The sequence below is a fragment of the Heteronotia binoei genome, chromosome 12, assembly GCF_032191835.1.
Source record: "Heteronotia binoei isolate CCM8104 ecotype False Entrance Well chromosome 12, APGP_CSIRO_Hbin_v1, whole genome shotgun sequence".
In the NCBI taxonomy this organism is placed as follows: domain Eukaryota; kingdom Metazoa; phylum Chordata; class Lepidosauria; order Squamata; family Gekkonidae; genus Heteronotia; species Heteronotia binoei.
Window position 1 is genome coordinate 35,066,886 of NC_083234.1, and position 14,007 is coordinate 35,080,892.

Below are 14,007 nucleotides of genomic sequence, written 5' to 3' on the forward strand. Positions count from 1 at the left end.
ACACCTGGTACCCTGTCCTGAAGTTCTACCAAGCTCAGAACTCACTGCATGCAGTTGCTGAAGAGATCTTTGCAGGAACTTCTCTGCAGGTTCTCCTTGCATTCGTTCATAAGGGTTTCGCTGACCTCGGCTATATAGTCTAGGGACTAAGACAAAAAGGAAACACAGTTATGGATGGCAGAGATCACAACAGAAAGCTCAAACAACATACTGAGTACTCTTCAGATTAATATTGCAAAGCAAAGCAAAAAAAAAAAAAAGCACTCTTTCTACCATTAAATATGGACACAGTCAAGATAACTGCAATGTTCCCAACACATGCATGCATAAGGCACACAAAGACACAGTCCTCAAATATGTCATGAGACAAGAAGAGCCATGACTCTGTGGTGGAGCTGATTTTATATGCAGCAGATCCTATATTCAATTCCTGACGCCTGCAGTTAAATGTCTTAAGCTGCAAGCAGAGGGACCCTGGAGAGCTGCTTGTCAGCCACAAGAGACCTAGATTTTCATTTTCACAATGCAATCCTATGCAAATTTACTCTAGCTTAAGCCCAACAGACAAACTGGAGTAACTCTGCATAAGCTGGTATTGTCCATTACAAAAACATTGCATTAAGGATGAGGCTGTGTATCCCAAATAGCCAGCAGGGGGCGCAGCAAACTTGCATGACAAACAGGCCAGACTCATCGGTTGCAGCTGTCAGAGAAGCCAGCAACTTACCTTGTTGTTGAAGAACCTGCGGATGATCTCTTCTCCCATCTCCTTGCGCTTCTCATCTGGGGAAAGCTCATATTCTGCCTGTGGAAAAAGAAGAGGGAGATTGACTGAGCAGGCCTGCCAGGGAATCATCCCCTGCAGGGGCAAGCAGGGATGTTAAAACAGCCCAGAAGCAAGAAAACCTTAGTGGTCAGTGGCACTGTTGGCTCCTCTAGCAAGCTGACACCGATTATGAGTGCCAGATCAGTACTCCCTGCAGTGCTTTTTTCCAGCACTGCTGGAGTTGCTCAATTTGGCTTGGCCTGAGCCGCCAGTAGCCTTCCAAGGGCAGCAGCAGCCCACCAAGAACTATCCCTTGAAGGTAAATGGCCAGATTTTGGTTCCATTTGTCTCCCACAACTGCTGTGGCTTTTATTTTATGATTTCTCCACAGCTGTGCTTCAGAGAGGAAGAGGGAAGAAAGCAGCCATGTTGCAGTCAATGGACACTTGTAGGGCACATTCCCCAGAGAGCTCTGAGGTGAATCCATAATACTAGGGATGGAGGAATGTACTCTTTTCCAATTATTTTTCTTTCCAGACACTGTCATAGACAACCAATGGGGTAGAGTGGTTAGAGTGTCGAACTAGGACCGAGGAGAGCTGGATTAAAATGCCCACTCAGCTGTAAACCTCGCCAGTAATTTTGGGCCAGTTCCTCCCTCCTTCCCTCACAGAGACAGGAATACTATGTATGCCCCCCTGAGCACCTTGGAGGAAGGACAGGATAAAAATGTGACAAGGTTTGGGTCCACCGTTAGCACTGATGGGCCAATTGTTTCCTTTATGCAGTTTTAAGATCCCTTTACATGGGATCACTCCATTTACATGTACAATCGCTACACAGTAAATAACTGATGCACAAATAAAATAACATTTTAAGAGGGAAGATTCATCGAGTTCTAATGGCATAAACGAGAAGCAAATGCGAAATGGAAATAATGGAACTGAACTGGCACCATTGTGTTTGACAACATCCCTGCTCCAGAGAAAGCTTCCCCAAGGCTACCTAGCAACCATTAGGCACGTCCCGCCTCCTTGGAGAGCCAGAACAACAGCCACTTGGGTCAAGGATGCTGCGGCAGGCAACTCTTTATGCTGAGGAGGGCGGCACCTGGGGAAATGTTCCATGTTCCTGCTATCCAGTGCAGCAGGCAATGCTGTGGTCCTCAGCTAGCGTCATAATGAAGGGAGGGAAGAAGAGAATTAGAGATAATATGTATTTGGGCCCCCTCTCTTTTAGCACTGGCCTGAAATCCTTCACACTGAACCAGGGTTGAATCCACGCAGAGATGCCCTCTATCTCTCATCCACCCCCGAACTGCAGCACATTGGGAGGGGGGGGAGGGGGAGAGGAACATTGTTGTGCGGTTGTCCCCCTTCCAGGTTTCTCCCCATTTTGTGATTTTTTTTTCCAGAAACCTGCTTTGGAATGATCTTGTTAGGAAGGTTATACTCCAAGTGGCTTTGGGGTACAGGTGGACAAGGAAGGTGCAGCTTTCCACATCCAGTGCCATTTCCTCTCCTGTCTGCCATGCTCCTCTAAACACCAGTAGGCTTTCTTTTTTCGCTAGCTTTTAAAATCCGTAGCTGATGTATGCCCTGACCTGGATGGCCTCGGCTAGCCTGATTTCACCAGATCTCGGAAGCTAAGCAGGGTTGGCCTTGGTTAGTGCTGGATGGAAGGCTACCGAGGGAGTCAAGGGTTCCTATGCAGAGGCAGGCAATGGCAAACCACCTCGGATTGTCTCTCGTCTTGAAAATCCTACGGGGTCGCCATAAATCAGTTATGAGCGGATAGCACTTTCCACCACCAGAAGATACAGCATTATAGCTTTGTTACACTATAATAATATACCTACTGCCAGTTTTTTTAAAAAGCAGCCAGCGAGAAAGCACTCTAGCAGCGATGGAGGGATGGAAAGTGCAAGAGGACAGTGCGGAGAATCCTCCCCACCCACTTGTGCGCAGCAGCAGCAGCCATTGGAGGAAAATGGAGAAATCGTCCCAGGACAGAAGCAACCCAGGTCCGCAATGTCCAGACTTCAGGATAAAACAGATAGATATCTGAGGGAGTTATACGGTAAGGCTGGCCCAGTCACAAAGAGGACAGAAATCCCCGCCTTAGGTGGAGAAGGTCAGATGAAGCTCAGGAGCAATTCTTTTGGGGGGATCTACTTTGCACTCCCCTTTGGCAGAGCTGGGTCTGAAGACACAGGAAACCAAGCAGGTCTGGGACTTGCCAGTGGCTGGTTGGGAGGCAACCAGAGCACCCTGCAGATGCCCCCTCATGCTTCGTGAAAGAAAGGCCACAGACAAACAGTAGCAGCTTGCACTGGAGGATTGTACCAACCATGGCAACTCAGTGCTGCCGAAAGGGTAGGGGGATCTGATATCTTTAAGGGAGGAGACTCTGGATCAGAAAGAGGGGATGGAGGCTCTCGGTCTGCTACTGTGGCATTGTGAAAACTCATGCTTGCTGTGTGGCAGCACTGCATGCAGACCAGGGATCTAAGCACCTGCACTCATTCTGAGGGCACTGCAGGATACTTCCATAGTAGGGCACCTGCATGTTTTGCAATAGCTGTTCTGGTGCCTTTGCTGCCACCCTTCCCCATAAGGATGCTGCTGGATCCCCCTCCCCATTCATAGTTCCCCAGTGAGATGCCACACAGGCTGCCACTGATAGAAATATGACAAACAAGTCGCTCAGAATGATGACTTTTTAAAGAGTAGAGATAAAGCCAAAGCCTCATATCTTTCTTTGGCCTTAGGCAGGTACCATGAATATGCTTGCCAGAATTTTAAAAATCTGCTTGCCTTTGGTGAGCATGTTTGTAGACTTGTGTGCATTACTTTATATCTGGTGAGGCTGGAAATATGGCTGTCGTATAGTGATGAATTTCTGAACTGTAAGTGCTAAGGTGGCCTCACTTTGAAAATCTAATTTCAATCAGGCAGCTGTGTTGGTCTGAAGCAACAACACAAAGTGTGAGTCCCACAAAGACTAACAAAAGTTTAATTCTGCATATAAGCGTTCATGTGCAAGCATACTTCAGATGCTCTGAAACAGACTTCCTGGGAGAGCCAGCTTGGTGTAGTGGTTAAGTGTGCGGACTCTTATCTGGGAGAACCGGGTTTGATTCCCCACTCCTCCACTTGCACCTGCTGGCATGGTCTTGGGTCAGCCATAGCCCTGGCAGAGGTTGTCCTTGAAAGGGCAGCTGCTGTGAGAGCCCTCTCCAGCCCCACCCACCTCACAGGGTGTCTGTTGTGGGGGAAGAAGGTAAAGGAGATTGTGAGCCGCTCTGAGACTCTTCAGAGTGGAGGGCGGGATATAAATCCAATATCTTCTTCTTCTTCTTCTTCTTCAGAGTGTCAGGCTAGGATCTTGGGGACCCAGGTTTGAATTCTCTCTTTCATGGAAACTCATTGAGTGACCCTGGGCCAGTCACATACTCCTAGCCTAATCTATCTCACTGGGTTGTTGTGAGGAAAAATGAAAAAGAGAATGACCTGTGCTGCTTTGTGACCCCATTGGGGAAGAAAGGTGGGCCATAAAATGAAGCAAGTAAATAAATTTAAAAGCGATCTCTCTAGTCCTTTCTTCCAAATGACTGCACATTCCACTCCTGTCCCTCCTTCCTTCACATTCTTCTAAACTTTCTCCTCAGGATTACCCTGTTTACAGGTTATATTTGTATCCTCCCTCCAGATAAGAGCAAGAGTCCAGTAGCACCATAAAGACAAACAAAATTTGTGGCAGGGTATGAGGTTTTGTGAGTCCCTCTTCCTCCTTCAGATATGAAGAAGTATCTGAAGACGTGAGTAGTGACTCACAAAAGCTTACACCCTGCCACAAATTTTGTTAGTCTTTAAGGTGCTACTGGACTCTTGCCCCTTCCTACTGCTACAGACAGACTGACATGGTTACCCATCTTGATCTATCTCCAGCCAAGAATTGGCTCCCAAAGCCACACAGTGAAATCAAAATCCAAAATAAATGACTATTTGATAGCAAACCCAAAAAGAGCCAGTGTGATGTGTTTGAAATGCCAGACTAGGACCTGGGAGAACTGGGTTCAGATGCCCACACTACCATGAATCCCACTAGGTGCCCTGAGGTCAGTTAGATTATTTTACTGTAGTCTACCTCACAGGGTGGTTGTGAGGTTAAATAGTGAAATGAAACCCATGTACGCCACTCAAGAGCTCCTTGGAGGAAAGGCAGGAAAAAATACAGAAGATAGGAAGAATGCTGCTGAGGAGAAAGAAGGAAGATTCATAGATGCTGGATGTTAGTCTTTCTCCTTTCTAGCATCTGATCCTTCCTTGGGTTCCCTTAAATCCTCTCTCAATTAATGGCTGCCTTTTCTTCAATCAATCTCTTTCTTGTGGTCTTTTTCTGGAATGCATTCAAACATACAATATCCTCCATTCTAAAAGAAAAAAAAACTCCTTTTCATTTTACCCACACCGCTCTGTTACCATCCCTGGAGCTGGGCTACGAGAGGCCTACACTTAAGGGTTTTGTGTTGTTGTTGGCATTTTGTGTGTGTGCCCGTGCCTGGAAGTCATGGCAGCCTCTGGAGACTCCTACTGGGGCATGGAGAACATTCAGAAAAGCAGCTTGATAGTCTGCCTTTGCCTTTTGACTTCTGGTATTCTCTGGAGGTCTCCCTTCCAAATACTTGCCAGGATCGGCCCTGATTAGCTTCTTGAGATCTGATGACCTTTTGAGATAACCATGGTTCAGAGGTACAGCGCACCGTTTGCCAGTTCAATCTTTGGCATCTATCAGCTAAAGGATTTTGGGTAGGAAGTGTTGGGAAAGAACTTTCTCTGCCTGACGTCAAGGAGAGTTTTCACCAGTGAGAGTCCAAAGCGGTTCCATACATTCATTCACTCTCCTTGCTTTGCCTCCAAACTTTTGGAATGTGCTGTTTACTCCCACCATCTGGCCCTTCTCTCTTCCAGCTCCTCTTTTGACCTCCAACAATCTGGCTTCTGCCCTCCTCTCAAACTGCCGCCCCTAGAATTAATTACCAACAAACACTTCCCAGGCGGATCTATCTCCATCCCTGTCCTTCCCCATCTGGCTATTCAACATGCTCAGACCCTTGCCCAAGGCACTGGGCCAAACTTTATGGTCTAGGATTTGAAAACTCTGCATGAGTTCCCCTTTACCCCCACAGATTTCTTTTGTCTTTCTCCTGTCTACACCCTCCTTTCTGCCTGTTTTCCACAGGATGCAAGCTGTTTGCCTGACCCCAAGAGAAGCACACTGCTGCTATAAAAATCTGACCTGCAGGTCCCCTCTCAAATGTTTTGGAACAAGGCTTGGTGCTAGGAGACCAGAGAAACAAGACAAGGACCCCTGAAGTGGTAAGGATGAGCAGCAGGTGAAGGGTTAATTGGCCTGGCACACACTGGATAGGACTGACCTCAGCGGAAGAATGCCATGAAGTTAGGTATGAAGCTGGCTATTTGACCACTTAAGCCAATAGCAGGGAGCCAGAACTGGAGGAATAGCCAATCCGTGGATAAGGGTGGGGCAGGTGTTTAAAAAAAGAAAAAAAAACTATATACACACACCCCTTTCTCAAAAACAAGAAGCACCAAAATAGGAAGCCAGCGGGTGGACAGAGATGGAATGGCTCATGGGTCATTACTATTCTCAAAGGCTCAAGTGACTTCTGTGTTTTCCTTAATGAAAAGGCCATTGGGTGACGGCCATGAGAATCAGATTGGAAGGAATGTGCAGCAGCTCCCGAGGGGGCAAAAGGAAGTTCCTTGAACCAGCTTCGATCGCTGGGGTGCTTTGCTGAGAGCTCCCCATGTAGCGAGTCCCACACAAAGCTCAGAAACAGACAGGGAGAGTCTCCAAGAGGACTGAAAGAAGCCCTAAGACTGGTTTGTTACAGATCCTGCATTTCCTGAGCCACAAAACAGCCAAGGGAAGAATGATTCGTAGGGATAGTCACAAATCCCTGAGTGAATATATGTATGAAATACACATACATACACACACCTCTGATGTCCTGAGAAGCATGAGGCCCAAGGATTAATCTCACATGTGAAGAACAGACACAATGAGCAAGGGAACTCAGGAAAACCCAGAATTAATATCCTGTAGGTGTAAATTTGACTCCCTGTGTATTCTCAATAATTGATGTGTGTTTCATGGATGCACAAATGCCTGCTTTGTAGGAACTTTTGTTTGATGCAACCCCTCCCTCCCCCAAAAGCCCAAATGGCATTGATTGGCAAGTGAAATGTTGAATTCTTTATTACATGATTATCCTTCTTGCCTCCAAGGAGCTTAAGAGAAGGCACACAGTTTTCCTCTCCTCTGCCACTGTATCCTCACAACAACCCTGTGAGGTTAGACTAGGTTAGGAGCTGGTGGCCTGACCAGGGTCAATTACAGAACTTCATGGCAGAGTGGAGGTTTGGACTTGGGTCACTCTAGATCAGGGGTGTCAAACATGTGGCCCAAGGGAGCAAAATCAGGTCCTGGGAGGGCTCTTATCAAGTCTGCGAGCAACTCACTCTCATCTGCCTCCTTTCTCTCTCTCTTGGTTCTTTCTGCATCACAGCTTGCTTTGCCAATCTTGCTCAATCGAACAGGAGCTACAGAGCAAAGTCTCTATTTTTTTCCTTAGGCTGACCAGCACATGAAGCAATTTATGTAAAAAAGCTTGCAATACCCAGCCATTTCATGTTTTCCTCTGGGTTTTAGGCTCAAAGCACTGACCATGAAATTTCTGTAATGAATGTCAATAAATCGAAAGTAGGTTTGCAACTTAACTATGCTATGAAATCTATTGGATGGATTTGGGCCAGTCCTACACACACACACACACACCATTCTTTCTCTCAATCTACCTTGCAAAGTTGGTGTGAGGATAAAATGGTAGAAGGAAGAACCATGTGTGTTGCATTGCATTTCTTGGAGGAAGAGGGGGGACATACATGTCTCAGATGGGCCAATCTTAGAGAAATGAGAAGGTGGAGGTTCCCAATCCCCCAAGGCTACTATTGAAGTAGCAGACAGAAAGATCACAAATGTCTAGCAGGGTCAAACCCCACCTGACACTAGAATCCCATGGGTTGGAACACCCAATAAGGTTGCTGGCCAGCTCTGGGTTGGGAAATTCCTGGTGAGTTGAGGGTGGAGTCTAGAGAAGGTGTGGTTTGGGGAGGGGAGAGACCTTGGTGGCATATAATGCCATAGAGGCCATCTGTCAATGCAGCTATTTTCTCCAAAGGAACTGATTTTTTTCATGTAGAGATCACTTGTCATTCCAAGTGATCTCTAGGCACCACCTAAATGTTGCCAAATCTACTACCTAATGCTTTGTTTCTAAAAGACAGCTGTAGACTGGCTTGGGATCTTACTCTGGACTGGGAGGAAGCTGGGAAACAGGAAGTTCAGCTTCCCCACGGACACTATGCCACTTCCCTGACTCAAAATGCTCCCCACCCCACAAGGGGCCCCTGCAACACGTCTGGGGTCTCCATCGCAGGCCTATGATACCCCTTGTTCTTTAGCCCTCAGCTAGATTCCAAGCCGTGCTTTACAACGCTCAGTCTGAACAACATCTTCAGCCAGTTCAAACAGCCACAGCCTGACCAAGGATCTTTTTTCAAGCATGTGTTTCCCATTTAACAGCCATCTGACGAGATTGGCATTCCTGTCATTTGTGTCCAGCAGGCTTATGCAAATAAGCAAAAGGCTTAAACCCTTTTGTATGCTGGCTTAAATTTTCTGGCAGCCCTGGGGGAGGCCTCCCGCTCCATGCAGATCTGAAGTGGGTTCAAGGCGCGCCTTTCAATCCGCAGAGAGAGAGAGAGAGCACCGCATTTGATTGCATAAACAGTTGGGTAATGGGAAACACAGATCGGTTTAAGCGGCTTGCGTTCCCCTCTTTAAAAATGGCATTGAAAATTGCCTTCTGGTGCCAAAGGAACGCAGAGCAGGAGCAAATGGATTTCGGATCAGAACTTAGCATTAGCTTGCAAAAAAATTTTTTTAAAAAAAAAAAAAATGCGCCCAGCTCAAATGAGTTGACTTGACCCCTGGAGCAACAAATTTGCTTGACTGCGTGCAAAATGCTTCCAGAACCTGGAAACTTTTGAAAGGGGGAAAAAGGCAGGGGGAGGAAGGGGGGAGAAAAACTCATGAAAACACTAGGATATTATTTCAGATGAAGGGCTGACTTTTAAAATTACACGTCAGCTGGATGGAATTTTTGCACCGTTGACTTTAGAACAGGCTGTGAAACACACTCTCCTCTCCCAGCGGAAAAGTCGCTCTTCAGGAATTCAGTTCTCTCTTGTACTAAACAGTCACTTTTCCCCTTGCGAGCCTTCAACGAGGCAGTGGAACAAACTGGGAAAGAATAAAATAGGAAAAAAGCCCCAGGAAAAGCAGAAAACTTTGCAAGGATTCTGCCTGCCTCTTTTTTAGCAAATGCTGGGGACTTGACCAGCTGAGCAGCTTCCCCACCCCCCTACCCCCAACTTTAGGCAAAAACCAGCATGAGGGGTACATTGCTAGAGTATTGCCTTTGCATGTGGGAACCTCAGGCTCCAATCTCTGCTCTGAAACTTCCTGAGTGGTCTTTGGAAATCTCACTATCTCAGCTCACTCTACCACAAAAACAAAGAACAACAGTTGTGATTGGTCTAAACGCCAGCTTTAAGCTTTTCAGAGGAAGAGGGCAATCTCAGAATTAACAACACATTAATAAGAAGATATGGAAACTGAAGCTGGAAGTGAGTTCATGGAGTGCCCACAATCAATGTTTCAGAGCTTTCTGCTCCCCTCAGAAAAATGCCTTAAAGGTACAGCCAAGACAAGACAGGAGGGCCAGCAAGGAGGCAACGGCAGGTGAGGGACAATTTGGAAATCTTCCTCTCAAACCAGAATTCTCTAAGATCTCAGCAGACAGACCCCCCCCCACCCCCCACCCCCAATTCCTGCCTTCAACTTCCCATGCTTTCCAGATTTAGAATTAGGCTTTGGGGTGTGCGTGTTTCTTTTGGTTCATTTATTACCAAGTCCTTATTTTCTGCAGACCAGGGGATTCCCTCTCAAGTCTGCAGACACCCCCTACCTTGCATCACGGTGGCCTGGATCTGCAGTTTACACTATCTGCACAGGGGCCAGCCACTTTAGAAGTTATCGTGAATGCATGTGCATCCTGTATACATATGTGTACTCTGTGGGTAAGAAAGAGCCAACTTTCTTTACAAAGGAAACTGGGGACCAACACCTGCGTAAATGTGGGCTTTAGAACCACATGTTGAATTGTACATGCACTGAGTGTGTGATGAGAATTACTCAACATGTGCATAAAGAAAAATCAAGTGCACACCATGCCCAAATTAAACATGCATTCCCATGCTGATTCACACAAAGAACTTTTGACCTCCAATCTAATGATGAGACTGCTCATGGGGTGTGTGTGTCCATATCCTGTGATCACTAGGTCATACTGCCCAATCTGGCTTTTATTGGCTTTTTAGCTAGTGAGGCTTCTCAAACTAAGCTCCAGCTCTGCAAACACAAGGGCTGCCATGGGCTTCTGCTTTCAGCTTTAATGAGGAATCCATATATCCAGAGTTGAATGGCTGCTGGCTTTTACTTTTTCAGAGGGAAACAGCTACTGTTTGCTTCCCTGATTAGTCATCTTTTGGTGAAGCCTGAATTGGCTTTTGCATCTCGAGCACTGCCTAACCTCATTCAGTCTGTATCACAACTCTTGTGTTGTATTCTAAAGCTGCAACCAACAGCAAACTGTTAAGATAGATGGGGAGGAGGGAAGGAGAGTGGAAAGAAAGTAACTTTAAATGCATTCTCCAAGCTGCTGGCTGGCATGAAAAAGTGATTTAAAGAGACAAATGCCTTCTCCAAACCAGCTGACAGGGCAGTGGGGGCTCTGAGAGCTGCACAATATGTGTGCAAGAGTCACATGTGGCTCCTGAGCCACAATTTGGCCACCCCTGTCTTAGTCCAACGCCCTAACCACTACACACTATTCTGTCTCTCTATGTTGGTGTTTCATTAGAAACATAGAAAGAGAGAGCTGGAAGGGAAACTCGAGAGTCATCTAGTCCAACCCCCTGTGCAATGCAGGAAATTCACAACTACCTTCCTCACCCCCAGTTCCCCCAGTGACCCCAGCTTTATGCCCAGAGGAAGGTTAAAAAAACCCCAGGAAATCTGGCCAATCTGGCCTAGAGGAAAATTACTTCCTGATCCTAAAGTGTTCTTACCCAGAATAATAGGATGGAATAGCATAGGTAACATTATAGTTCATAAAGGAACTTTAAAGAAGGGAAAGAAATTGCAAACTATACCACAATGTATAGTACACACTACCTGTTGCTGTATGTATTACCCTGTGCTATGTAATTTAACGTGTCATGTTAACTCTTAAGGTTTTTCCCCAGCTTTGTCTTGGATTTCTGCAAGCCTAATCCTATTACACTGCTTACTGGATGTCCCATCCTGTTGACTGTATGGGCTTACTCTGCGTCCACAATAAATAAATGCAACACTTCCTTTTTTTTTTTGAGGGACTGCTTTCCGCGGATACTGAAACTCTTTTATTCAGCTGGAACTAACTGAAGCTCAGTGGAGAGGAGGAGAGAAGATGTGAGAGCAGCTGTGGGAGGGGCTGTGACACAGTGGCAGAGCTTCTGCTTTGCATGCAGAAGGCCACAGGTTCAATCCCCAGCATCTCCAGCCAAAAGGATCAGGTAGGAGATGATGTGAAAAGACCTCTGACAGAGGCCTTCGAAAGCTGTTGCCGGTCTGAGTAGACAACACTGCCTTTGATGGACTAGAGGTCTGATTCATTATAAGGCAGTTTCTTATGTTCAGATGTTCTGCCTGCCCCCAACCAGGCCCCCTCTCTAGGGACTAGAGGAGCTAACATACATACACATAGTTTCCCTGCCATCATTAAGCCACACATCCCCAGTAGGCTTCCTGGACTCTCTGGATGTAGCCCTTGCCTTACCACAGCATCGAGGAAGTGGATGCACCGGAACAGTTCCACTCGAGTCTCACAGAACTGCCGGAAAAGCAGTCTGCCGATGGGCTGCTTGTCACACAGGCTACTGTAGTCTCGTTCTGCAAAGGAAGAGAAGGAAGGAATTGATTACCTCCTACGTGGATGGACACACAGGGCTTTTTTGTAGCAGGAACTCCTTTGCATATTAGGCCACACACCCCTGATGTAGCCAATCCTCCCAGAGTTTACAATAGGCCCTGTACTAAGAGCCCTGTAAGCTCTTGGGAGGATTGGCTACATCAAGGGTGTGTGGTCTATTATGCAAAGGAGTTCTTCTCTCTAAGACCCCTGAGAGATCCTCACTTGAGGGTGACAAAGCCATCAGTGGGACCATCAAGGGAGATGGTGGACACGGCTCAGCGGTACAGCTGATGTTTTGCCCACTGAAGGTCTCAGACTCAGTCCCTATAATTTTGGTTTAAAAGGCTCACAAGTGGCAAGGCCAGGAAGGGTTCCTGCCAGGGTTTGGAAGGAATGCTTCCCGGCCAAAGACCTTTGGAGAGCAGCTGCTAGTTATAAGTAGAAAGTGATGGGCCAGAGGGACCAGTAATATACAGTTGTAGGGAATGCTGAGAGAAGCTGCATATGCTTTCTACATCCACCAACTCTGAAAGAGAAGCGGAGGGACGTAAGAACATAAGAGAAGCCATGTTGGATCAGGCCAATGGCCCATCCAGTCCAACACTCTGTGTCACACAGTGGCCAAAAATTTTATATATACACACACACACTGTGGCTAATAGCCACTGATGGGACCTCTGCTCCATATTTTTATCTAACCCCCTCTTGAAGCTGGCTATGCTTGTAGCTGCCACCACCTCCTGTGGCAGTGAATTCTACATGTTAATCACCCTTTGGATGAAGAAGTACCTCCTTTTATCTGTTCGAACCCGACTGCTCAGCAATTTCATTGAATGCCCACGAGTTCTTGTATTGTGAGAAAGGGAGAAAAGTACTTCTTTCTCTACCTTCTCTATCCCATGCATAATCTTGTAAACCTCTATCATGTCACCCCGCAGTTGACGTTTCTCCAAGCTAAAGAGCCCCAAGCGTTTTAACCTTTCTTCATAGGGAAAGTGTTCCAAACCTTTAATCATTCTAGTTGCCCTTTTCTGCACTTTTTCCAATGGTATAATATTCTTTTTGAGGTGCGGTGACCAGAATTGCACACAGTATTCCAAATGAGACCGCACCATCGATTTATACAGGGGCATTATGATACCGGCTGATTTGTTTTCATTTCCCTTCCTAATAATTCCCAGCATGGTGTTGGCCTTTTTTATTGCAATTGCACACTGTTTTGACATTTTCAGTGAGTTATCTACCACGACCTCAAGATCTCTCTCTTGGTCAGTCTCTGCCAGTTCACACCCCATCAACTTGTATTTGTAGCTGGGATTCTTGGCCCCAATGTGCATTACTTCGCACTTGGCCACATTGAACCTCATCTGCCACGTTGACGCCCACTCACCCAGCCTCAACAGATCCCTTTGGAGTTCCTCACAATCCTCTCTGGTTCTCACCACCCTGAACAATTTAGTGCCATCTGCAAACTTGGCCACTTCACTGCTCACTCTCAACTCCAAATCATTTATGAACAAGTTAAAGAGCATGGGACCCAGTACTGAGCCCTGCAGCACCCCACTGCTTACCGTCCTCCACTGCTAAGACTGCCCATTTATACTCACTCTCTGCTTCCTATTAATTAGCTAATTTTTGATCCACAAGAGGACCTGTCCTTTTACTCCATGACTCTCGAGCTTACTAGGGAGCCTTTGATGAGGAACTTTATCAAAAGCTTTCTGGAAGTCAAGGTAAACAACATATATCGGGTCTCCTTTGTCCATGTTTGTTCACCCCCTCAAAGAAATGTAACAGGTTAGAGGCAAGATCTTCCCTTACAGAACCCATGCTGAGTCTAAGACACTGAAGGCTAAACTGTTATTGCAGTGGTCAAACAGAAATCTCAACAGAAGAGAACCTAGGCACAGTCAAGTATATTCTCTATGTGTTTACCCCACACAAGGAATCTGAAAGAGGCTGTAGCTGAGTAATAGAGCATCTGCCTGGCATATAGTGGTCCCAGGTTCAGTCCCCAGAATCTCCAGTTGACAGGACCAGGTAGTAGGTGAGGTGTAAGACCACTACTGAAGACCCT

The 14,007-nt window shown here is 46.5% G+C and overlaps 1 protein-coding gene across 1 annotated transcript in view; it reads right to left on the reverse strand.

The window, feature by feature from the left end:
• LOC132580446 (G protein-coupled receptor kinase 5-like) overlaps positions 1 to 14,007 on the reverse strand; it is a 100,380-nt gene that overhangs the window by 14,173 nt on the left and 72,200 nt on the right. Inside the window, exons 3-5 of the mRNA XM_060251254.1 lie at positions 11,796 to 11,908; positions 728 to 805; positions 46 to 146 (exon numbers count right to left, since the gene is read on the reverse strand). Of these exons, the coding sequence (XP_060107237.1) occupies positions 46 to 146; positions 728 to 805; positions 11,796 to 11,908 (292 nt within the window). The remainder of the gene's footprint in view (positions 1 to 45; positions 147 to 727; positions 806 to 11,795; positions 11,909 to 14,007) is intronic.